Source organism: Myotis nattereri (assembly GCF_964212035.1).
Source record: "Myotis nattereri genome assembly, chromosome: 2".
Taxonomy (NCBI): Eukaryota; Metazoa; Chordata; class Mammalia; order Chiroptera; family Vespertilionidae; genus Myotis; species Myotis nattereri.
In genome coordinates, this window is record NC_138076.1 from 59,798,783 (window position 1) to 59,826,750 (window position 27,968).

The following is a 27,968-nucleotide window of genomic DNA, read 5'->3' on the forward strand; positions in this document are numbered from 1 at the left end:
AGCTGTGAGGACTTGCTCATGTTTTCTTAACTCCATGTCTCCATAGTATCACCTGGAAACAACATACTGATCTCACTGGGCTTACATGAGAAGTTTAAAAAGTGCTTAACCCAGGCAGATCAAGTAAAGGAGATGTTTCAAGACTATCCTCCAATTACCCATATCAACCAACAGTATGGAGGAAGGGAAGTAGCCAGAAGACAGCCAGGTTTCCCAGCACAAAGTATTCCCTCCAGTAAAGACATTTCTGTGAAGCGCAATCCATCATTCATATTATGCTTTCCTTGCCCTCTTGTTATGCAAGATTATGAACAAGAAATTATTTCTAGAATAAGGGCAAACAAAAGGCAAGGCAAACTGGGGTGATATTTCTGTCATTGACCAAACATCCATGTTGATACCAAGCCAGCCCTCCTCACCCACCCTTTGTCTACCAGGGACTGCTCCTTGGCCAACACCCTACATTTTCCAAAAGCTCAAAATCTGAGGGGGAATAATGTGCATACATTGCCAAAATCTATCTCCCTCATATCTGAGAGCATAGTTTGAAGACAAAGTATTGAAGGATGGAATTATAGTTTCATTATAGTTTGGGACAGCCAGTTGTGTACTAGGGCCTCATCAAAATATTTCCAAATACCTTCTGTTTATTGAAGAGCTAACCCAGAGCCCACATGCATGCACCCACAACAGATGTTCCTAGAGTCTCCTCCGGTGGACTGCAAAGAGCTGGAACCATACCTGACTCATGGTTACATCCCAGAATTCAAGCATTCAGATGTTCATGTACAAGTTGCCTACAGCCACTCATGGAGCTAGTCCAGCACAGCAAGGGCAGAGAAAGATGGAGGGTATTTCCCCAAAAAATAAGATAAAGCTTCATGGAGTTTGAAACACAATCCTATTTCTCTTTTTATGTTCCTCTCCCATACTTGACATACCTTTTTTTCCTCAAAGTACCAACCACCTCATTTGCAACTCTGCAGGGTCCAGTCTCCTCATGTTCTGCCCCAATATCATAATAAAGAATGGAAATATCTGTGCTCCAAAAGCCTCTTTCCTTCTCAAATCCCAACTCCCAACTTGTCCAGTCCAACTTCTGTAGACATCAAACACAACAATCTTATCAAACCACCATCTGAGGAAACATATGATTAAAAACTCATGCTGGAATTTCTGATAGAGGAGAAGTATTTCCGCCCCAGGTACCATGAGAAGTTTGGCTCCACCTGCCACCACCCCAAGCCTCTCTGGCTAACAAGGAATCTGGAAGGCTGTAAAGGATCCCAGTATAGCTTCCTACTCCACCCAGTCTCCTCCCTGCCACACACAGTCATCCTTCCTTCTACCTCAACTCCTACAGTCCGTATAGTCCCTATTTCTTGACCCAGAATAAGCCTCCATCTTTATTCCTCAGAAAAAATACATGCGATTCACTGGGTGATTATGTTCCCAGGCATCTACTTCCTGAGACTACTTCCCAGAGTAAAGCATGGATTCTTCCTAGGGACCCACCCCATCTATAGTTAGTTCTAGCCCTGCCCTGCCCAGCCCTGCCCTCCCCTGCCCTGTCCTGCCCTGCCCTGGGTAGCAACTAGCTGAACTGAATGTTGCCTCTTGGGAAACGAGGTTGATGTTAGAGAAGTTGAGCTCACAAGTTCCTTGGTCCTTCTCCAAGCCACTAAGTAACCCTCCCCCTCCAGTTGTTGCTTATGAAGTCTGGCCACCTGTTCACAGCTTTAAAAAAAATTTTTTAAGAAATGGGGTCCTGATTCATGATTTCATAACCTGTCAGATGTGTATGGGGTAAGGGTGAAGGTGTATATGTGGCAGTGGGAGACCACTGAGAAAATTCAAAGCCAACGTCCTCCTCATGACAGCAGTGGCATCATTTGTACATATGAAACAAGACAGGCTGCCTCCAAATGGGCAGAAAGGAGGAATTCCAAGCAACTGGAAGATACTAAGTGAATTTTTAAGAAAGACTGTGCGAAAATTTCTAACACTACTTAATGTCTCTGAGAAAAAGGGCTGTTTTTATTCCAAATGCAGAAATCAAAGAAGGATATTAGGAATATATTAGGTAATGACTCCTTTTTCTATTAACATAAGTTCTATTTTTCTAATAATGAAGCTCATCTAATGCATTATTTAAAATAGAGCAAATACGACCACTTTTTTCTAATGACTATCAAATTATAAAAAGAAGAGATTTGTGAATAAAAAGCTAAAGAGGAATTGTTAGAAAACTGAAGTTATTCCTTCCTTCTCTCAAAAAGCAAAATACATTTAAAAAAAAGAAAAAGGAAACTCTTCCTTTCCTCCCACTCCCTGAAAATGAAACTCTATTCTAATTGACAATCTTCCAGTCATGTTAGACATATGTGACTCATGGATTTTGATCTGCCTTTGTTACCTGTGGAAACTGTAAAAAAAATAAAAAAAAAAGACACTTGAGAAAATAATACCACATCTGGAGGTAATCAGTGACCAGAAGTAGATAAACATGATGATTCCTGTGCTTAATTATGTAAGAAAAAAACTATTGGAAATTCAACAGCTTTTGCCTCATAACAAACACAGTGTTTATTACAAACATGACAAATGAGTAAGTACCCTCATGTTAAAAATAATTTGTCATTAAATTTCACACCCCTCCCACACACTACTAAAAATAGCTGTTTCACTTAAAGAGAAAGGAAATAAGCGCAGGCATTCGATTTGATGGTGGTGGCACACAGTTCCACTTAAATAATGAAGAGTGCTGTTGTGGGAGCTGGAGGGTGGGTTTTATTTCTAACTCTCAACCAGGCTCTTTTTGTACTTCTTCTTTTCTACTTTGTGCAAAACGTTTGCTATTACATAAAACTGATTTCACAACTGAGACTCACACCTGTACGTCCCCTGTGAGATTGCAACCCAGAAACAGACAGTCACTGAATACGGAATTTAGCATCCGTTATATGCTCTGGGTACTAAACGGAGTTATGACATTCACTTCGATCAGATGTGTTGGGGAGAGGCTACAGGGGATGTCAATTATAGACTTACCCATAATTTTCCTTCTCTAGGTAACAATGCTAGGGAGCAGCAGCACTGAAAATAGTTGGTTTGGGTTTCAGACATTTTACGTTTGAGACACTTATCAGACAAAGTGGGAAAGGTGAAGTAATTGATCATTAGACATACAAAGTAAGATGGTCAAGCTGGAGATCTAGGTGGAGATATAAGCTAGGGCAGTGATTTTCAACCTTTTCCATCTCATGGGACACATAAACTAATTACTAAAATTCTGCAGCGCACCAAAAATATATTTTTGCCAATCTGACCAAAAAAAAAAAAAGGTATAATTTTGGTTCACTCACACAGGAAGGCTATTGTGTTGGCTGTTGTCGTTTTCTTATTTGAAAATTTAAGGGGAGAGAGGTCAGTGCTTGTGACTAAATAGTTAAGTTTTGCATGTTTTAAAAATTCTTACAGCACACCAGTTGAAAATTGCTGACTAGGGACTCGTCAGCATGCAGATGAAAGGTAAATCCTAAAGCTAAAATGAGATCATCCAACAAAGAAGTGTAGATAGAGAAGAGATCTAAGGATTGAGCCCAACGCAAAGGGGTTAAGAAGTAGAGGAAAAGTTGGAAAAGCAAAGAGGAACCTCCAGTGTGATAGGAGTGGTGCTGGAGGGAAGGAAAGCAAGACGGAGGGAGCAAGTGTCAAAAAGGCTGCAAGGGCCCTAGCCGGTTTGGCTCAAGGGATAGAGCGTCCACCTGCAGACCGAAGGGTCCCGGCTTCAATTCCAGTCAAAGGCACATGTCTGAGTTGCGGGCTCAATTCCCAGTAGGGGGCGTGCAGGAGGCAGCCAATCTCATTCTCTCTCAATATTGATGTTTCTATCTCTCCCTCTCCCTTCCTCTCTCTGAAATCAATAAAAAAAAATAAAATAAAAAGGCTGCGAGAGCTGAGGAATGACCACTGGATTATTTTCTTAGCCCTTGTAATATCTTACAGATATACACAATTACTAATTACGTCTCCTCGAAGGAGGAAAAATAATATATTAACACCAACAAAAATCTTGTCGAACCCCTGATATTCCTAAAGATGCAATTTAGGAGAACACTGCACTAGAAATCTCATGTCTCCTCCTACACATTTGAGCCCATGGTTTTGAGCAAAGTCAGGATGAAATTTCACTACAAATAATAAATCTTTAGTCCTTAACATCATGATTTTGGAACAACAATGACATGCCAGGTGAGGTACTTTTTTCTTTCTTTCTTTTTTTACCAACATAAATTTTCTGTTTATTTAAATAGGAATATTTCCCACCTTGGGGCAAAAAAATCTATCAGTCACTGTTAACAAATACACATTTTTAAAATTGTGGACAAACATACCTGGTATGCTTCAAAAGAGCTTTGGAAAAAATAATGTAAAATACAGGCTGCTGCTTCTTTTTTTTTTCTTTTTTTTTTTTTTCTTTTTTTGGTTATTCCTCACCTGAAGTTATTTTTCCATTGATTTCCAGAGAGAGTAGAAGGGCAAGGGAGACATGAAGCACTGATGTAAGAGACACATCGATTGGTTGCCTCTTGCACACACCATGACCACAGCTGGGGATCCTGCAACCAAGGTATGTGCCCTTGACTAGAATCTAACCCGGGACCCTTCAGTCCATGGGCCATTGCTCTATCCACTGAGCAAAACCGGCTAGGGCCAGGCTTCATCTTTCTGAAGTGGTTTGGGGGAATGTTGAACTACTGAAAAGGCTTCTTCAATAGAAAGTCAATCAACTCCAAGAACAAGTAAACCTCCAGGTCATCTCTATCCACCTTCTTACATTCCATTTAACTCCAGTTTTACAATCCTTTATTGCCATCAACTTGTTAACTATTGTTGTCTGAATGTATAGAATAATTTAGGATTCCTATTCCCTCATACCAGTCAAGGGCATGTGCAGGAGGTAACTAATCAATGTATCTCTCTCACGTCAATGTTCTCTCTCTCTCTCTCTCTCTCTCTCTCTCTCTCTCTCTCTCTCTCTTTTTCTCCCTCCCCTCCCCTCCCTCTCCCTCTCTCTCTCTAAAATCAATGGAAACATATCCTCAGGTGAGGGTTAAAAAAAGGGGGGGAAAAAAGAATAATTGCCTTTATTAAGCATTTTTATAGTAATCATTACATTGACTATTCAACATCAGCTCCTTCAATCCACACAATGATCTAATGATTTACAGGTTAGGAAACTGGAACTCTAAAGCTTAAGAAACTTTCCCAAGGTCACGAAACTATTAAGACTTGATGTGACTCAGACTTTCCATAGACTAAGCTCTATAGACTAAGACCAGGATTTAGTATTAGTGCAGTCATGCTTTCAGCGTTAATGTATTTTTAAAATAATTTACTTCTTAATCCTGAAAAATAGTTGTCTCTGTAATATCCTGAAATAAGCCCCTGAATATTCTTTCAAAGTGTTGGCTCAAAACCTGTCTATGGCAACAATAATTTCTGCTTAAATTTGTCTCCAAAAGACAATGACACACAAGCTCCCCATTACCACCACTTCTGGCAAATTTTAGATATGTGTTCCACTATCTTGAACATATAACCCATTATGGGATTCCCCAGATGGAAAATTGCCAAAGCTCTTTTAAAAAGACATCTAAATGAAATAATCACAATAATTTCCATAGTGAGAGAACCACAAAATATAGAATTCCTGTGTGTAACCACTGCTAAGCTTTTATGAGTACAGTTTCTGTATAGTACCCTTCAATTATAAACAAATAGATAATAAATTAAGCATGAATAAGATTAAAAATGAAGATCTTTGGGTTAGTTTCCTGAAGGCATATTTTCTTACCTTAAAAAAAAACTATTATCTATACCTTTATGCTTGTGAATATTAAAACAGATTTGAAGTGCCTAGCATGTAAGCACTTATTTCTTTGCACACAAAAGTTCTCTGTAAAGCATAAGATGACATAAATTATTATTAGTCAGTTATCATTACACCAATTCCTCGGGTATAGTTTATATAAAATGTACTCTGTGGGTGTAGAGTACATATTGTCAAAGTATTACACACCAAACTAAGTTTTTCACATTATGTAATCTGAAGGTTCATAGGCTATATGAATTTAGAGTACGGTTTCTTGATCTTGGTGATACTGTCATTTTGAACCTTATAATTTTTTGTTGTGGGGATTATCCTGTGCATTGCAGGATGGAAAGCAGCATTCCTGCCCTTACCCACTAGATACCAGCAGCACTCTCCCCACCTGGGCAAGTCATTACACTCAGAATATCCAGACATTGCCAATATCCCCCAGGTGGGGGTGAGGACAAGGGGTGCCCATGGTTGAGAATCATGTATTAGAGATCTAAGAATCTAACTAACTCCCCTTAATCAAATAAAGCATACTCAAGGTTCCCATGGACCTAACATTAGCTGAAAAGGTCATTTAATGACTATAATCTAGAAAGTGATATCAAATACATGAGAGCAAAGCAAACAGCCAAGCAATTACTAAACATCTGAGAAGTTAATGAAAAACATATTATCAGATCCAAGGGCAAGACCTAGCCCAGTGCCTGAATTGTAATTGACATTCAGTAAATATATACTAAATGCTGAACAAATTATAACTTAGTGTAGCTAAGAGCTCAGTATTCTCATTACCTTAGGAAAAATGTATGCAACCCCGCGTGTCTCTCAGACTTCAGGTGGTACAAAATGATGCATTGGGGCTTCATTTTTTTCCATTACAGCTGTACTGCAATATATCCCTTATAGAGTCTGACCAACTCAGATGCTCCTCCAATTAGACCTTATCTAAGCCATTATCTAAAATTTATAATTTTAGGTTCCATATTCATGTACTCCAGAATGGTTAAGAACAGTCTTTAAAATACATCTAATCTAATAATAGACAAACATGGTGATTGACCGTACCTTCGCTATGCCTCCCATTGGCTAATCAGTGCGGTATGCAAATTAACCACCAAAAAGATGGCGGCTAATTTGCATACTGCAGGCAGGGCAGGCCAGCGTGAGCTGCCAACCGGGCCCCTGTGTTCCGCCAAAGCCCCGCCCCCAGCCGAGATCCCCGTGTGCGGCCCTGGGGCGGCAGGGCTTGGCGGAGTGCACAGGCCACCTAAGCCCCGCCCCCAGCCGGGACCCCTGTGTGCAGCCCTGGCCGGGCGGGACCCCCATCTGCGGCCCTGGGTGGAGGGGTTTGGCGGCGCGATCGGCCCGAGGAAGCCCTATTCTTGCAGGAATCCTCCTGCAATGGGCCTCTAGTCTACATATAAAATATATGGTATATGGAACATTCATGTTGTACTACCATAAATTTTTAGATTAGAACAATGCCATTTCTAATGTTTTATACCTGCTCACAATATTGATAATTTATTGAATCTTCTGGTAGGCTGAATACTGAACACACACCCCCAAAAATGTTCATATGTCCTAATCCCTGGAATTTTCTAATGTTACCTTATGTAGCAAAAGAAACTTTGCAGATGTGATTAAGTTAAGAATCTTGTGATGAGGATATGACCTAGATTCCCAAGGTGGGCTCTATATGTAATTACAAGCGTCCTTATTAGGGAGAGGAAGAGGGAGACTTAACTACTATACAAAGTGATGTGACCACAGAGGCAGAGATTGCAGTGATGCAACCAGGAGCCAAGGAATGCCAGCTGCCTCTAGAAGGGAAAAGGCAACGAACTGATTCTCCCTCTGGAGGCTCAAGAAGGAACCAGCCCTGCTGACACCTCGAATTTAGCCCCTTAAGACTCATTTTACACATGTGACCTCCAGAACTGTAAGACCATAAATTCGTGTTGTTTTAAGTCACTACCAACAACTTGTGGTAATTGGTTACAGTGGCAACAGGAAACTAACAGAAGCACTATATCAGCATTGCATGACACATTTCACATGAAGCTTAACTTCACCTCCAACATAGCTCTATATTTCATGGTGTCCCCATTTTACAGATGAAACACCAAAAGTTAATGAGAAGCAATCTTCTAGAAGTCACCTTTCTTATAGTTATAACTTAAACCCAAATCTATGTCACTTAAAAGCTTATTCATAGCAAGATGACTGTTTGGCTAAAAAAAGCACATCTACTGCTTATTCTCCATTTTAACCTTCATCCAGAGCCAGCCACCTGCATATAATTTGTGTTAACTCAATGCAGAGCTGAAATTTGTCACTAAATCTCATATGAAATTATTTAATTCCAAGTTTTTATAAATCCAATAAGTTTTTTAAAATCTACAAAGATAGCAACTTTCCCATAGCAGAATTACAAATATGTAAGCAGTACAGGTGACATTAAAAAAGGAATGAGATAATGAAAACTTTTTCTCTCTTTATGAATACATGAATAATTTCTCCAACCTCCCAAGATTAATAAGACCAATCTATCTCATGAGTCAAAATAAATGAAGTCTGCAGAATTGACTAACTACTTAAGAAAGATAAAATATTAAATTAAAAACAAATAATGACTAATCTTATAATTTGCATAAAGCTACCTATCTTTCATTAGAAAGTCAACACCATGCATTATTTATAATTTTCTATTTACATGTACTACCTTTGCTAGAGTTACCATTTCCTACTTGGCCTTCCATATAACACTGGAAATGTTGAATGTTATCCAAAACATCACCAATCACCCTGTATAAACCTTTGAGAAAAAATGCACATGCTTCTAAAGAATAATATAATTGGCTTCCAAATTCAAATTAACATATATCTCCCCACCTTTCAATTAATATACATCCAATACACATTCAATCCGGACATTCTTCAGACTCACATTTATTGTAATCAATTACAATTTTCCAATTTCATTTGTGAATACCTTTTTGAAACTTCTGAGATTAATGAATCTAATGAGTTTTTTTCCTCTCTCCCCCTTCACCATATTTAGTCCAAACCAAACTCAACTAGTATTTCCCAGACAACTTTTCTCAGGAAGGTCCTTTACATTCCAACTATGAATATCCCAGTTGAAAATTTAAAATTTAGTAAGTGCAGGCATCATCTAATCTCTAAGCCTGTTCCCCCTTCCACACGCTCTGCCTGGTGCAGGGCCTCAAGTCTCAAGGCCTGAAAGCTACTTCCTCAAACTCTCACTTGCCCACCAACCAAATCCTATCAATTTTAGCTCTTAAATATCTCTTAAATTCACATCTTCTTTCCCAGAGGTAATTCATTTCCTTTCTTCAGTCTTTCCCCACACCTCAGCCTCCTTCCTCCCTCCACAGAGATGCCTCAAGAACCTTCCTAAAATGGACTCCTCTCCATAGTTTCCCCCTTAAAATTCTGACCTCTGTGGCACTTATTTCCCTTGAGCAGTGGTTCTCAACCTTCCTAATGCCGCGACCCTTTATATAGTTCCTCATGTTGTGGTGACCCCCAACCATATAATATTTTCGTTGCTACTTCATAACTGTAATTTTGCTACTGTTAGGAATCATAATGTAAATATCTGACATGCAGGATGTATTTTCATTGTTACAAATTGAACATAATTAAAGCATAGTGATTAATCACAAAACAATTATATATGTGTTTTCCGATGGTCTTAGGCGACCCCTGTGAAAGGGTCGTTCGACCCCCCAAAGGGGTTGCGACACACAGTTTGGCGACCCACAGGTTGAGAACTGCTGTCCTCGAGGAAAGTCCACAATGTGGCATTCACATTCATGATCTGACCACCCTTAGTCACCTCATTTCTTGACCTGCCCCAGTATAAACCCAAAACTCTGTCCCTGAAACTCTATCAACAGCCCTGTTCTCTCCCATCTTCATATAAGGGACCTAAGAGGTTTTCTCTTCCCAGAAGGCTCTTAACTGTTCTCTCCCTCTTTTGTACTATTTCATCCTTTCATATATATTAAGCTCACCAGTCTCTGAAGCCTTCATCTCCTCAAGGCCTCACCCATATGAGCCCCTGGGTAACTCAGACTGCTTTAAAGCATCCCACTATATTATGATGCATCATGAATATCTTCCCAGCCTCTCCCCCTAGAGTGAGAACTCCACAGATTCAGAGATAGAATGCATTTATCTCTGGCTCAATACTTAAAACATAGGCACTAAAATACTACTGAAAAGAATGTACAGATTAATCTTCAGCCTCTCTCTTTAAATATCTAACCCAGCAAGCATCCAGAATCCTTTTAAGGAGCCATTTTGACCATGTCTTTTACTCCCTTTTGTTGCCATTAAATTACAGGGCTCCCCAGGCTTTAACCTGAAATTTAACTGCAGTTATATCCCCCATTTCCATCTTGCAGCCATTTCCCACTGCATCCCATCCTGCTCTGACTTCAGTCAAGCACAACAGAACTTGTTTACTCTCACTTCAGGGCCAAATGTGCCAGTCCTTGAACCTAAAATGCCAGAATCTGTCACACATTTAACTCTCAAATGTCAATTTCCAGGAAATTCCCACAGATAACAGCATGTAGCTGAAACACCACCCTTTTAGAGACCCAATAACTCAACAAAATACGGAGCCGCACCATTACTCATCCATACGTGTCCATTACTGATGTCTCACCACCTCCAACGGAACTTTGAGGACTAATCTCATTTTCTTTTCTCAAACATTATTCATAAACTGGAGATTTTGTTGAGTATCTATGTAAGCGGAAGTAAAAATATTCTTAGGATAATACATTTGAGTTGGTCCCACTGATTTATCTCCTACTAAAATATAGGTTCTCAAACCATGGTTCCCAGATCAGCAGCATCCACGGTACCTTAGTACTTGTTAGAAATGAAAATTCTCAGGCTCTACTCCATACCTACTGAATCAGCAACTCAGGAGTTAGTGGTCCAGTAATACCATCTCAGTGCACCTTCCAGGCGATTCTGATGCATGCTAACGATTGAGAGTCACTGAAATATACCCAAGTTAAAACGGCATCTTAAGGGAAACTACAGCTTCAACTAGTGGAACTGCTTCTTTGAAAAAGGAAGTTAAACTGAAACATAATTCCTCTAGCCTTTCCCAATTAGAATCTAAAACACATAATAAAAAGCACAAAGAAACTCAAAGTTAAGCGAAAGCCTGGAACTAATGTCAATAATTTTCAAGTGTTGACTAAAAAAACTCAGTGTGCTTCATTGCACTTGGGCATAATTAAGAGAGCACCACACACAAATGCACTCAACTTGCCGCTGTCACTGCACACTTAGGATGTCTTGGTCCAGAGATCTAAAGGGCGGGAAAGGTCACTGAGTTCATTACTTAACACTACACCAGCACCAGCACTCCACGGGATCCCAGAGAGAACACCTAACAAAAACAAACATGCATGAAGTCCACAGAACAAAATATTTCATGAGCACAAAAGTGATTTCTTCTGTAAGTTTTCTGAAAAGTCAACCACTGCCAGCTTTAAAGGAATGCTCTTCAAAATGTTAATTTTGTTGCAGTCATCTTCCAATTTTCTTATAATATCGTACAACCCTGTTTTAGGTCTTTGAAGAAGGAAAATTCGTGAGAAACCAAGCCTGGGTATATTTGGGAATTACCTAATCTCTAATTTGTTTGGCCCAGTTAAAAAGAAAGTCTGAATTAAGTAACATTGGACTAATTTGTCTGAATGTGGTGAGAGATTAAATGACCGTGAATATAAGGCCACCTTATTAGAAAATTCTAAACACAAAATTATAATCCAAAATTGCTTCCATAAAAATAGTTGTGTATAAATAGAATTATAAGGCACCCCTAGTAAACATTAGCACAGACCAACTTGTTGAAAACAAGTACAAGTCATGGATAAAGGAAAAAGTGCACTGGCTGCACAAATTACCACTGGTAAACTTCTTTATATACTGGAATGCGAAATAATGTGAAGATATTCTGGTCTGAGTAACACAGGTAGTAGTTGCCTTTGAATTTAAGTCTTGCCCTTATTTTATTCAAGTTATTAAATCTGAAATAGAGCAATAAATTAAATGTAGATAGAGTAGCCATATTGTAGATGTCACTTATTGATATAAGAAATGAGGTTAAGCCCAGCCAGAGTGGCTCAGTGGTTGAGCGTCGACCTATGAACCAGGAGGTCACGGTTCAATTCCCAGTCAGGGCATATTCCCAGTTTGCGGGCTCGATCCCCAGTGTGGAATGTGCAGGAGGCAGCCAATCAATGATTCTCTCTCATCATTGATGTTTCCATCTCTCTCTCCCTCTCTCTTCCTCTCTGAAATCAGTAAGAAAATATGTTTTTAAAAAGGATGAGGTTAAATCTGGTAAAATGAAATATTAAACTCATCTCAGTCTTTTGTTGTTCTGGTTGAGCTGGCAGTGCGATACAGTGGAAAAAACTACACCCAGCTCAGTGGGTGGCCTCGCAATAGCCACCTGACCTCCAACGGACCACTGATCCTCTTTTGTGGAAGGACTACATGGGATGAGATTCTTTCTAGTACCTTTCAGCTCTAATGTTCTGATTTTTACATCTTATAAAGGAGTATTCCCTAAAAGTATGTTTCTCAAGTTAAATATTCCCACTGCAATTTTAAGATTGATATGAAAGGCAACAGTTTTATGAGTCTCCCTAGAGAGCCTCTCTGGTTAAGTACCAATAAAACAGTCAGCAGTCACATCAACTTAACACATGACTAGGCATTCCAAACTCATATAAATAATGTTCCCATGTATTACTTGATAATCATTGTGGGGTGATGTGTTCCAGAGTTGAAGGCTGATAACTTTTTGAATATAGTATTTACCTCCTCATATATGGTATCAGAAATTACTGAGTTATTAAACAATTTTCAAACAATAAAAAATAAATTTTCCAATGATGTAACCCCACATTTCTTCTTGGAATGCAAGAAAGAGATCAAACATGAGAATATATACCTAGAAATGGTAAGAATGTCCTTTCCACAACAAAACTGAGTCCCCAATGCCTAGAACAGTGCTAGGCACACAGGAGCTCAAGAAATGTTTGTTAAACTCATGCATTTGTCCATCCGTTTATTTATTCATTTATTGAATCAAATCCCTACTGACACACATGCTCTAAAATACTGTCATTTGCCCAACCTTGATGGATAGAAGTAGAAGCAATTTTTGGTTATAAAATTGTGTCAAGCTGAATCTAGTGTTGTTTTGCAGTCCATAGCTTTGTTTTTAGTGTTATTTGGGAGTAGGGTTTGCAGGGCTGGTGGAAAAACAGATAATACATTTTGTTGGAAGCAAACAAAATAGTCTGCCTAAAATAGTCTGTTCTGTGGGGAGCTGTATGTATTCTTGTCTGAATACTTGTTTACAAAAGATGCAGAATTTAGACTTAAAAATGACAACAAGAGAGAAAAGCAAGCAACAGCTCCTACTTGCGCTGTACATCCTCCTACTTGTGCTGTAGGAGAATGTACAAAGCAAAACAGTGGGGTTGGGCATGGCCAACAGTGGCCAGAGTTGTAGATACTACACAGTGGTATTTATGATCAAAGGACCCCAAAGCTAGGACATATGATGATGTTGGATTCTCTAAGCTGATTTGAGCACCCAGCTGGGTCCAGAGGACAAGCCCATGTGTTTCCCTTGAAGGGGTGACATTCCCACTACTAGTTATTCCAAAGCTTCATAGTAGTTTCTACGGGAGGAATCAGCCCTAACATTTCCAGAGGGCACTAGAGGAAACAGAATTTGAACTTCAACAAAAAGAGAGGATTTTTATCTCACTTTAAAAGAAGGGGGGGGAAGAAAATGTTCCAAGCTATGCTCATCAAAACAGTAAGCAGTACTGGCTGAATGGAACAGAGCAGTCAGAAACAGATGAATGCTTACATGGACAACCAAAGGGGGGGGGGAGCGGGGGCGGGGGGTGAGCTCTTAGCCACCTACTTCTCTCTCCACCCTCTCTTTCTCTGAGCTGGGCTTCATTTTCCTACAGATGTCTATTACCGTCTCACAGATGACTCCCCAATGTAGTACCCAGACACAATGTCTGAGTAAATACACTGACCACTCCTACATTTTCATTTGAATGCCCTCTGCCATGTCCAACCCACTGTGTTAAAGCCTCATCTCCATTTTGCCCCACCCCAACCCCACCCCCGCCTCCGCCTCCGTCAGTGGTCTTTCCTGCTTCTGCTAGTGGCACAAGCTCAGAAGCTGACTCTTCTTGCTCCTTCCCTCTAATCAACCCCCATCCTGTCATACTTCAAACACCTCTGGCGTTTCTCCTCATTTACATTTTCACTGTTCTCAGCAGTTGGCATCCTTATCCTAACACCCAGGAACCGCTACAATTTCCTAACATCTCTCTAGCCCCCAAGCTGATTCTCATTCAATCCACTTTATATACTATTCAATACCCCAATCTTTCTAAATTTCTACTTTTAGCATTTTTACTTCCTGCTCAAAAGCTTTTGGTAATCATCCCACTACCTGTGAGATAGTGTTTAAACTCCCAGCCAGGATGCTCAAGCTGGTCCCATCTTACCTGTCCAGCCTGCTGACAAACTAGACTACAGGCTTCTGCCTTATGTTTCCCCTCCCCACACACACACACACAAAGTGTAGTCCTCAAGAGTGGCTACCTTATTGGCTTTACTCATTGCTTTACATCTAAGAGGATCTGTAAAATACGGGACCAGAACTTCGCGCCTCTGTGCCTTTGGATGTGCCAATCTTCCTGCACAGGTCTTCTGCTTCTCACGCAAATCCTACTCCGCTTTTAGATCCACACTCAAGCCTGACATCTTCCCCAATCCCTTGTTAAATCCTCACTCCTGTGTGTGATCACTATTGTGTGCTTTCTATAGATCAAGTAACTTTATTTACAAAATATTTGAAATACATGCTTTTACTTTAGTTTATGATCACTACTGTTTATTGCTTAAATCCTTGTAGCTCATAGTGTGGTCCTCACTGGCATGACCTGGAAGCTTGCTCGAAATACACAATCCCAGCCCTGCCCAGACCTGATGAATGTGAATCTCCATTTGAACCAGATCCCAAGGAGCCTTACGTGGACATTGATGTTTGTGAGGCACTTGTTTAAAGAATTCTAACTCTCAAAGTTTGGTTAATCTCTCACCCATAGTTTCTAAAAATGACAAAATCCTCTGTATCTCCAGAACTTACATTATGCACAACCGACTTCATGGAACTCAGGTCTGACAGATACACATTAACATGTTAAAGAATTCCTTCATCCAATCTTGTTATCTTCCATTAGGATACACTTAGAGGCTGAGTTTTATAACGAAAAGAACACTGGGCTTGGGGTCATAATAAGAGTTCCCACTTGCACTAGGCATGTGACCTTGAGCAAACCACTGAGCCTTTCAGCTTCCATATCTATAAATTCAGGCAACCACCCTATCTTCTAACATGGTTGTAATATTACACAAGGCAGTAAGCAAACCATTCAAGTGTCATTTGCTTTCCACTCTCCTCCACTCCCACTCTCAAAAGCAGTATTTTTCCCTCCTTTTACATATTTAACAGCCTTAAAACAACTGTGTTCTGTTATTGCATCTAAAAACATTGTCCTTGTTTGTGTTCTTCCACTATGTTCCTATCTTGGGCTCCTATTAGTTTCATGTGTCTTTGGTTCTCTAAACAACACATCCATAATTTTAATACATTTCTCTTCCTTGTAATGAAAGGCAACCATTTCTGATGGTCTACATTTAGCCACTACCAGGAAATAATTTCCAATGACTTGGTAAGAGAAGACATGATCACTCCATTCACTGTAAGTCTTGGTAAAGAAATTCTTAAAGTGTTTCTGTGCTTGAGTCATTTCTTGGACTTTGCTTTCCTGAGTCACTATCAGATGTGCAATGAAAGGGGAGTTTCATCTTCCCGGAAGTAGACGATGCTATTTATTGTCACACTGGATGCTCTATGCTTGCCACCTGTTTCAAACCCTCCAATGACTACACTGATTGCAGGACTTTGCACCATGTGCTGAATTAATTTTTATTGTTTAATAGACTATGTAACAACATGACTACAACTTATCTTTTTGCTTATAGTTTGGGCTTCAAACAAGATTTCAAAGCAGCATTAAGTCGTTGTATGGAATTTAATACACAATGACCTAAATTGTAACAAAAATAATAACCCATTTTGTATTTTTTGAATAAGTACTTATTCCCAGCCAACAACATTTTGAGGAGAGAATCATGGTTTAGTTTGGTTTTAACAATATTGAGTAAAATAGAGAATCAAAAGCTGGGAAATAAGAAATTATTCCATATAAAATATATTTACCAGTTATATTTTTTATTATTAATCCTCACCTGAGGATATTTTTTCCACTGATTTTTTTTTTAGGAAGAAAAAAGGGATAGGGAGAAACAGAGAAAGAGAAACATCAACATGAGAGAGACACATCAATTGGTTGCCTCTCGCACACACCCAGGGACTGAGCCTGCAACCGAGGTACATGCCCTTTGACAGGAATCAAACCCAACAGGCCAACACTCTAACCCCTGAGCCAAACTGGCTAGGACACCAGTTCTATTTTTAAAGACAGGTTCCACGCCAATGCTATATAGTGCAAAGTGTAGTGGTATGATTCTGGGCAATTTAGATTAGGAAGGTTTGCAATCTTCGTCATCTAACAGGAATGCTCCATTAGCATGGCAAATATAATTGAACAGTTATAAATATCTGCACGACAGTCATAAAACCTATCAAGGCATATGTACACATTGCAATAAAGTCCAAATACTGTACTCTGTTATTTCTCAACTAGCCAGTGTTATAAGACCACACATGTAGCCTATTTCTATTCTGAGGCACACATGTGTTCATTTAACATTCCTAAAATTAGGAGGTCTCGGAATCACTGATCTTAGATTTGGAGGCATATTGTATGTTCATTTATAGTTACTTAGTTCACAAAGTAGGAAAAACATTTTAAAATCATAATGCAAAGATATTTGCTATGTATCAAATGGGGTAATATCAATTATAATCACATCCATTTTGGGTATAGCTGGCCTGATTTAAAAGCAACTCATGACAATTTCAGCTGCATCGTACTAGAAAGAATTTCAGTCAGTTTTTTTAAGGTTGCTTAAGTCTCTTTGACAATACAGTGGAAGGAGTCCCAGTTTTGTAGGCTAAGCCCCACCCACCCAAAATAAAATCCTAGCTCTATTACTCACCCAAGATTATATAAGGCAAGTTACTCTTCTCTTTTCATTTCAAGTATCTGCAGCAAAATGGAACTAACATGGCTGGGCTGTTACTAAGGTAGAAATAAGTACTGTAAAACCCCTGACAGTGCCTGCCAGCACTTACATCCAGGTTGTCTAAACCTGATGGAACAGCAGTGACAGGAGTCCCTCTGACACACTCTGGCACCTAGTCTAGTGATTTTCCCACCTCGCTGCTAGTCATCACTCCAGCATTTCCTTAGAGTTGTGAACTAGAAATCATTACGATGCTCCTTGAAACATAAAACATTACAGCTCCAGAAAGCTTTTCATCTTCTCCACTGGGTGACAGGAGAGGAGAAGGTTTTATTTCTCTTCTACCCACCCAGGATTCAGGATCTATAGCTGGTGAATGTTAAATACCCAATGAATTTCACTGATAAGCCACAAGGTAAAAGGTCTACAGGTGCCCAGCCAGGGTAGCTCAGTGGTTGAGCGTCAACCCATGTATCAGGAGGTTGGGGTTTCATTCCCAGACAGGGCACACGCCCAGGTTGCAGGCTCAGTTCCCAGTGGGGAGCGTGCAGGAGGCAGCCGATCAATGATTCTCTCTCATCATTGATGTTTCTCTCTCCCTCTCCCTTCATCTCTCTGAAACCAATTTAAAAAAAATTTTTTAAAGAAAAGGTCTTCAGGTGAGATGATTCAATACCCCTAAGTTAGCTTCGCATGCCCACGCCCAACCCCACCGTCAGGACTGTGTTGCTTCTATCTGCCCTAGAAGCAGTCATTTCTGGTCCCAGCAGCCCAAGGTTTACATCAATTGATGTCAGTCTTTAATTAAAAAGATTTTTTTTCCTGCCTCTTTCTTGTAAGTAGAATGAAAGGAGAATGGAAATTCTGAGAAAACACACAGAGCTCTATTTCTTAGTAATCTGGGAAAGACATGCTCTGGACACCCATATTTAATTATCGTATTATTCCTATTTACCCTCCAAGTCGCAGAACAAAACCCCTTTGGTGAAATGAGTTCTTCACCAAAATAACCAAGGATCCAAGGTCTCTTCAGATTGGTGCCTAATACAAAATTGGTGCCTTACACAAATTTTCACATATGTTCTCTTTTAGCGTGTGTGCTCTCTATTGGACAATATTTTGAAGGTGAATGCACACTACTAAACACAAAATAAAGCACAAGATAATAACTACCTGGCAGGGATTTTCCCTTTTCAATATTAAGCCAAAAGAAGTTCTAGTCAGCCAAAATGTTTACCCAGATACACTAACTGTCTTACTCCTTTCCTGACTCCAAAAGTGGAAGATTATTCCCATATCTCAGTAAATTGAAAAGAAAATAATGCAGAACAAAAGCTTTTCCAAAAAAATCTAGCAGCCATCATTACTATGATAATGTAATGGAATAGTGAAATGAGTTAACAGTGATATTTAATATTTATTTAGGGATTTTTTCCCCCAAATTGCTCAAAGCCCAGAGCAAACCCTTGTTGATAGCGGTTACTGTAAACAGAGCTTAATTCAAAGCAGCTGCTTCGCCCAGCTGACTGGATCCCCCACTTTTTCCTTTTTTAACTTATGAAAAACTGGCTAACCTGAAGTTCATTCAAGGCATGTTTTTAATCTACTCCCTTTTAATGGAATTTTATAACACTATCACTTACATTTAAGAATAACATTAAAGCGGGTTATTTATATGGCAAATTTACTTTTTATGTGTTCCTAAAATTAATGGTCTTTCACTATCACTATTGGAACTTGTTTTCATGGGTTTACTGTACATATTTTGTATCTAAATCAATGGTACTAAGCGTTTCAGAAGAAAAAAAGTGATGACACAGCACCCCACCCACCCAGTTCAGTAGGGATACTCAGAAAGGTATGTCTCTCTGAGGATGGAGACTAAGTCCATCAGCAACCAATTCCACCTTGGATGCTGCTCACCAGGTGATTATACCAGCATCCAATTGACAGGAATTATACCAGGGCAATTACCCCCCAAACAGAGCTACTTCATTAACCCAAAGTTTTAAAAATAAGCAATAAATAGTGAATAAACTTTTACATAGTCTATTTAACATCTGATAGGCTCTACTTTTTCAAAGGAAAAAAACATCAAATTTATAATGTAATATCAAATCACATTAACACAAGTATACTACCTAGTTTGACATTTTTTTCATTGTAGACAAGAACAACTGGAAACAAAGAACAAGCAAGCCTTTGACCTCACAAACAGTGCCTATTGCTATTTATAATTTTTTAGTGCCCTGGGTAAAAACCACAGATGTTGATAGTATTATCTAAAAGACATTTTTATGTCGTTTGTGTAGTAGTCTTTTGATGGACAAAATAGATGGGGACACCCAGAAGGGGCAGCTAAGTCTTCTGCCCAGAAACCATGGCGGCAATGCGCACTGGAGGTCAGTCAGGGCAGATTACAAACACTAATTCCAAAAAGAATAATTCATAAGCCCTGCAAAAGCCTTTTAGAGAAGAGTGTGTGCTCTTGCCTACCTGCAGGATATATATAGCCTCCTCATGACCAAAATGACAGGAGGAAAATGGGATAATAAAATATATACATTAAAAAACCGCGTGAAGTCTTAGATTTGGGTTTGTTGTAGACTGATTGGTTGTGGTTTCATGAAAGTGTTTTGGGGTTTTGTTTGTTGTTTTCTCTTTTTTAAGTATGGAAATAAACAATTTGTTAAAAGAAACAGATCCAAGTCACATTAAAACATAATATGTCAGAAAATACACAACATGTTGAGGTCTCAAAAAAAACACACAACTGTATTGGTTCTACATACACATGGGCAAGAGCAAAGAACCTAAATGTCTATTCTCTGGTTTCCTGCTTTGCGAGGCTAACAAAATAGGTAAATTGCAAAAGGCTGACTAAACAGAAAAATGTCAGAAAAATGTATCTGTTTTAGTATCTGCTCCCAATTATATGGAGAGAAGCTTAAATGGCCTACAGTCCCCTAAAAAATAAAGAGCCGATAGTTCATCATCATAATGTAAGTAGCCAGAGGCCAGATCCTTTTCTTACATGTTCTTCTACAGGGAATACATCGTTATAAGGTCAAGAAGAGAAAGCCAAATTATGAAAATGATCAGAATGATAATTCAAATCATTTATTGAGCACTACTATATGCCTAGTGCCTATGCACTTCACATACCTGTCCTTGTGTAGTCATTACAACATCCGTGTGAGGCAGGGCTATACCCCGGAAGGTATTATTTGCAAAGCTCCAAGAGAGCAGCAACTACAGCTTTGTTCACTGAGAAGCAAAGTGATCACAGGGAGGAAAATAACCTTTCTTAGCCTTTCAGCCACCACGTGACTGAATGGGATGGGAGTTGTAAACCCATGTTCCCGGACACCTACAACCCCTGCTCTCATCCAAGATGCTTATCTGTTTATGGCAACTGATGTACATCAACTAAACTCCAGCCAAACTCCTTGTTCCATCCCGGGGAGTAGACCAATAGTTCAAATGAATGCTTAAGAAATCTGCTCAGTTATATTCTTGTTTGTTTGTTTTTTAAATCCTCACCTGAGGATATGCTTGTTGATTTTAGAGAAGGGGAGGGGGAGAAAGAGAGAGACAACCATCAATGTGAGAGAAAAATATCCATCAGTTGCCTCCCGCATGTGCCCCGGCCAGGGATAGAACCTGCAACCTAGGTATGTGCCTGACCTGGAATCAAAGTTGCAACCTTTTTCGGTGTAGAGGATGATGCTCCAACCAACTGAGCCACAATGACTAGGGCACTTAAAATAGTTCTTATCATGACAAAGTCAACGGTAATTTGTGGCTTTTTTGGAGGGGGGGGGGGGGGGGGGCGGGGCTTTGATGTTTAATGCTAGGCTAAGGTAAGAGGTACCAAAGCAGGTATCTTGACTTTGGAAGGAACTTCTATAAACTTGGAAGGCTTACTGTAAACTTGTGGGTAAATTTCATTAAATTTTAATGTTTCCTCATTAAGAAGCCACCTCTATTATAAGTTCCTGCTGTTAAAATTTTCTATTCCTTGTCCTTGAGTTTCTACATGATACTTCAACTACCTATATAACCATTATATTTTTCCACCCAAAAGTCTTAAACATGAATGTAGATTAATTTCACAAAATGAAAAGTGATTGGTGATGATATAAAAATATTAAAATGTTTCTAGCCCTAGCCAGTGTGGCTCAGCTGGTTGGAGCATCCTCCTATACAGCAAAAAGTGGCAGGTTTGATGACAGTCAGAGTGTGTGTGGGAGGCAATGGGTCAATGTTTCTCTCTCTCCTCTCTCTCTCTCTCTCTCTCTCTCTCTCTCTCTCTCTCTCTCGCACACACATGCTCTCTCTCTCTTCCTCTCTCTAAAAATCAATTTTAAAAAAGAATCAAATGTTTCTAAAACACTCTTAGTATTTATCATTTGCATATCAACATAAAGATTAAAATGTGCACCATTTGAGAAGCGCATGGTCCAAAGTTCCAATTTTATTTATTACTCACACATTGAGAGGAGACACACATTCTTTTAGATTGTGTAAATTTTAGATTATGTTGCAGTCTGCCCGCCCTATCATTATTCTGAAATGATAAGGGAAAGGCAACCAAAACCAAAAGTTCAATGACTGCTTTGCCAGATCTGCTTTGCAATTATGAAAGATGAGAATAGAAAGAGGAAGGCTTGGCAAGGAAAAATCAGTGCTCATGTTCAAAGCCTATTCTAAAACCTCAGGAAATCTTTGTAATGAAAATATAATTTTCAAATACACATTTAACACTTAAAGTGTCAGAGACTAAGGAGATAAAGAGAATGAGGTACTGTCTTTGTTCTTGGCTAGTTTCAAGCCTAGGGAAGAATTAGATGTAGGTGAACACAGTGAGTGCTCCAAAGTCCGGAGGAGAAACCAATGTCACTTTCAATGGAAAGTGTTCCCTGATTAAAAAGTTGAAATGCTTGTTCAACTCCATATTCCCAGAGAACCTGTGCATTTATCTTAACACAATGTATTCTAACTGTGAATTTATGGGGACATTTCCTCAGTTATAATGGAAAGCTCACCAAAGGCAGGATCCCATCTTATGTATGTCTGTGTAAGTATATGCCACAGAGAAGACGCTGAATCAATGCTCACACGACAAACAAGTGAACGATTTCTCTGAAACCCAAATCTCCCCTTCCTGCATTAAGTGCCATTTACTACTCTGTGGCTCTGGAAATAGATGTGAGGACACATACCTCACACATATATCCTCACACAATCAACTACATCAGACCAGAATACAGCATGACACTCAGAAAAACAATGCTTAGCACCTCTAGTCACTGGTGAAGCTGTCATTTTCGAAAATGACTGACTGGATTACAGATATTATAGTGCACGTTATTATTAAAACTTTGAGTAATTCAACATAGGCAGCCCTTTAGGTGATGACTAGAAAGACAAGAATCCCTACAGGAAATCTGAAAAACAGAAGACTCTTTTCACAACAAAAACATCTCTCTGTTCGGTTTAACCTTTTTTGAAAGACGTTGCTATAAAACAAATGCTACCTGGTCAGGAGAAGCAAATCCTAAATTCTCCCATGAACTGACTCATAACTCTAAATCAGATGAGCCCCCAGGTGAGACCCTTTGGCGCAATAAATACAAGTCGGGTTCCTTGTGAAGGTAAAGACCCTGCCCAGAAAAGTCCATAACGTGGAGAAAGTAGAGAGCTGAAGGAGAGCTGGTATCCAGAAACTTGTTTATCTGTCCAAGAAATAAATTAAGAACTAGAAATGGAGAGAAACAAATACCAGATAAAACTTTAGTTATTCTACAGTCTGTCCCAGCAACAGACCTGCCTCACTCCCACAACCTTTCTCTGAATCTAAGCTGACTCTTAGATATTCCAACTTTACAATTAAAGAACATTTGAAAGCATGGCTTTCCCTTTGCACTGCTGGCGTTAAACAGAGACTTTGGCAACCCAAAAGAGTTAACATTCCCCTTTCAGCACCTACCTAACACCAGGCCTGGGTGGGATAGAGATGTGTGTGGTGCAGCAAACTTCCTTTCTGTTTTACTCTCTCCCAATGGCTTGGGAGGAAGGGCACATCCTAAAATAGTAACATGAATTGACAGGTGGAAGTTCCCATGCTCAAGTTACAGATCCAAGTTTGGATACTATGAAGTTTACTTTAAAAAAAAAAAAGATTAAGATGTCGAGCAGCTCCTTTGAAAGACATGAAAGAAATGTAAAACCAGGTTTAAGTCAGAAAAAAGTAGAAATTACATCAAAGTAGCTGCATTTTTACCTACAAGAATAAAAATCTTAATCAATACACATAAACACATTAATATCTCAAGCCCAATTTGGCAGACTGCTAACAGTGTGCCATCTGGGAACCCAATTGCTAAGAAATAACCTTACAGTATTACCTTAAAATCAAGCACCTTTTTGAGGCTTTAGAGAACAGTTAAATCCTTAAAATACAATTTTGAGCCTCCCTTATTTTCACGAAGGCAATATGTTAACACTAGTTTTGTTTCCAATTACTATTCCTTTGGCAACCAGCATGTGTAAAAATAAAAAATAAATTAAAAGATTTTTCATTTCTGTACCCTCCATTTAATAAATAGATCTTTTTAAAAAACTCAGTAAATATCAACATTTAAAGTTACATTTTAAACCTAGTATTAATACCCTAAATAATGAAAGAGTGTACTAGAAAAGAATTTTTCTTTGCATGACTGAAATATTGTGTTCAAAAACACTGCCATCCTGTAACTGCATCATGAACAGAATGTATCTAAGAAGTGCTAAAAACTGGATTGGAATGATAAGTAGACAGAAAAAAACATGTTGAAAATATGTCAAATTCTCAGCTTAAAATTTTCAATATAATTGTTTAGAGCAATGGTTTAAATACAGGACTTAGTTTATGAGTCAAGCTCCTGTACATAAAATCAAAACCTTTAATGTTCAGACATATGTAATACTTTCAACAATAAAGAATTTTTAAAAAATTTAATGTTCAACACTACCTTCCTGCCAACTTCCTCCCTCCAATACAGGACGTCTGGACGACTCTGTTGGGTTGCTTTTATAACGTGCAATTGCCATGTGCCTCTTCATGGCCAGCAGCGCCACAGAGACCAGGACATGCCCATCGGAGCTGTCCAGTGTCTGTGCCTGGCACCAGGGTCGCCATGTTTGCTCTCATGAGGCCTTCTATAGAGGGTGTGCAGGCACAGCGAAGTGGGAGTCACACCACCTCTTCTCTGTGGGTTGTGTTTGCTTCTGAGTTCAGTGTGAACATACAACATGGTTTATTATAATGATGCAGCTATTCATTCGTACAGAAGGTAAATGTCATGGCCTCAGTAAACATCTGGATGTAAACATCTCAAAAAACCACTAGGAAAAGTTTAACTTCAATGTACCACTCATGGAGACGGAGTCACAAATTTATGTATTAGCCTTTTTGGGAAGAAAAGTAGTAAAGATGGATTCTACCCATTAAAGTCAGGGATGTCACAATTAAAAGTACCAACTGACTTTTGAATACATGAATCCCAAAGTAAATGCAATAATTCAAACATACTTGGAAAAATTTAAACTACATCTTGCAAGAAGTAAAATAATCCATTTAGAAAGTTAGATCCCATGTTACTATGCATATTTAAAGAAAATTATGTCACATATTAATATGTATAATTACAGAAAAATGAAGAATACTCTAGTTTGATTTGACTGGTACAACATTGTTCTTGCAAATTAAATTGTAAATCTCAAATTGTTGGAAAGTTAGGGTTTATGGTTAGGGTCTGGATTATCGACATTGCTCACGAGCAAAGGATCTTTAAATTGATTGCTCCTGCTACTCATTCTCACCACACACAACTCTCCTAGGCTCCATATGCCACTATGTTTTTAACACTCCTGTCCATTAACAAAAAACGCCTCCCATGTGCCAATGTGGAGAGTATAAACTGCTCTTTCCTCTCAGTATGTCACACAAATATGTATCTTAGATGGTACTTGCAGCAAGACCAACGGCAGGTCTATGAACTGTTAATGCAGTCTTAGACATTGAGTTTTTACAGAGCATTTAAAATAATCAAATATTTTGCCACATCTTTGCTAATTTTAATGTATACAGATGAGCAAACTAATGCCAAAGTACTCACATAACTTCACGCAAATTATAGTAATCCTTCCATTTTAGATGGACATACTAGCACAGAAATATATGAATTATTATATGTTAATAAATAAAAAGTTACATTTTAGGAAGACTGTCAATCAGTATCCTTCCTGCCCATATGGTTATCTTGCTGGCAGACTAGAAATAAGTAATAAACTCCAAGTCTAAGTCAGGGTTTGTCAACCTTAGCGCCACTGATATTTGGGACCAGAAATTTTGTTATGGGGACTGCTCTGTTCACTAAAGAACATTGAGTAGCATTCCTGACACACTAAGTGCCAGTAGCACGCCCCCCCTCCTCCCGCAGCTCCATCAACCATAAGTATCTCCAGGTCTTGCCGGTATCCCATGGGGGACAAAGCTGCCCCGAGCTGAGAACCATCAGTCTAACCAACTCCAAGTCCTTTCATCTATAATAAGGATAAGGCAGGATTTGACCAACAGGGGACTCCACGTTACATAAGAACAAAAACTAAAAAGAAATGCATTACTATTTAGTTAAGCAATCATTTGCTTTCCTTTAAACCTGCTTCCTTTTTGTAAGAATGCTATCTCAGGGCATAAGATCTGTGGCCAACGTTGTTTAATAAGCCAAATGCCAGCGTTTCCTAACCCCCTGATTCCATCTCAGCAGACCCAGGGTGGACGCCGGTGCCGCGCCAGTCCCAACAAGATGGAGTGGTCAGGGGAACTGTTCTCCCTCAGGGGATCTGGCCCGTACTCCTCAGGCACACCTTCGTTTTATGGCCTTGTGGTTTCAACTGAAACAAGTTGTTCTGCATACTTCCTACTACAGCTGTAACTGTGACCTCTGGTTTCAGTTTGTCAGTAACTTCACTGATACCTGGGCCCAGATATGATTTTTCCCAAACACTTTAGACCCAACATTCCACAAGGCTCCAGGGCAAGATTTGCTCAGAGCACCCTTGGAACTAGGAGCCAACAAACAAGTTTTGCCTAGTCCCCAGCCTACTCAAACATCAGCTATCCAGTTTCAAAACAGTATGATTTTAAGGGGAAAAGACATTCGACAGCGACAGCTTAAAAAGAATTTCCAAGTCAAAAATCTCTATGCCCATCAGATAGGTCTTATGAGAGAATGACGATTAGGAAAAATAAAACAAGTTTTTCCAACGTTATTGTTCAAGGAAATTAAACATGACCCCACATACTGCAGAAGTAAAAATACCACACTGACACTGAAACTTAGGATCAATCAACTACTTCAATGAGTCAGAATTAATCAGAAATGCAGACCATTGCATCCCTGCCATGCACATATCATTGCTCTGTACCTTAGAAAAGCGTATTCAACAGAACTCAAAGCATATAGGTTCAAATGGCTTGTTCATTTAAAAATATTTATTGTTAGGCTCTGAAGAGATTAATCCTACCTGGGATTTTAGGTTATACTTCTAAAAGATATGTATATATAGGGTTACTTGTTTTTAGAAAAAAATGTTGTCCCCATTTAAGATTTTACAGCCAATTTTTTAATAATTATTGAAGCTACTACAACAGGGATATTAACCACATAAACTAAATCTTTGCTGGAAATCATAGAAACTAAATTTTTCCATTTCTATTATTTCTATAGATAAATACTTTATTCTATTTTTCTTCCTTGGGAAAAAAATGTTTATTAGGTTTAAGAGCCATATTATAAAGAGGTGGTCATCATTACAAAATTAAATCATTTTCCTGTCACATTTATCTGATAATAGGAGTTTATTCTGATTCACTGAAAGCAGATTTATAGGGAAAGAAATCTCACAAGAAGCTCAAAACCAGATTTCCCAAAATCATATGAACACATGAACACCATTTTTCCACCTAAAACCCAACAGCATCACCTGCACACGTTTTCACCGCCCCTCACTTTCACTTTCTCATCCATACTATTAAAACAGTTCATTTTTTAGAAACCAGCCACAATTAACAAGGTAAGCTTTGCTTGCTGGTCCTAGGCGCCTCTGCTTTATCACTGTCCCTCTCTCATTTTTATGTTTTCAGTTAGGTCTCGATTCCAAACATATAAAAACTATCTTTAAATAAGTATTTTTACCCTGCAAGTTCTTACATAACTTTTAAATTAGCTTTATAAGTATAACAAGCAGTGTCACCATTAGCAACTGAACACCACCAGGCTGGACAAGCATTCAAATATAAACTGCCATTTCAGTTAGCAGGGAGATTTAAAATAAGACATGGCTTGTTATCGATTACAGAGAGCTTTCCCGTCTCAGTCCCCACGCTATTTTTTTAAGTAGCCTATTTTGGAAAGAGAACAGAGGAAGACAGAGAGAGAAACGATCTTTCAGTAACCAGGAACTCTCGGGAATCCTTTTCACTTAAGCCACAAAGCCCTAAGTTTAAAAAAATATATAAGCAGCCGGTGAAACTTACTTGACAGTGACTCGATTTGATAAATCCTGTAGATCCCCAGGATGGAAAAGCTGGGCTTCTTTCAATCCAATCTGTTCACAAGCTTTCAAAAAAACGTTTATATTATCCTGTGGAAAAAAAGTGGAAAGTGATTGCTTAGCCCAGAGCTCCGTCTCAGACAAAGGTTACAAAATTTTT

At 39.0% G+C, this 27,968-nt stretch overlaps 1 protein-coding gene across 7 annotated transcripts in view; it reads right to left on the reverse strand.

Annotated features, from left to right (window-relative positions):
* LMO7 (LIM domain 7) overlaps positions 1–27,968 on the reverse strand; it is a gene marked incomplete at its 5' end in the record, with an annotated part of 216,571 nt that overhangs the window by 70,295 nt on the left and 118,308 nt on the right. For all 7 annotated transcript variants that reach the window (XM_081084184.1, XM_081084183.1, XM_081084182.1 and 4 more), the window contains one exon: positions 27,792–27,898. In XM_081084184.1, coding sequence (XP_080940310.1) covers positions 27,792–27,898 — 107 coding nt within the window. The remainder of the gene's footprint in view (positions 1–27,791; positions 27,899–27,968) is intronic.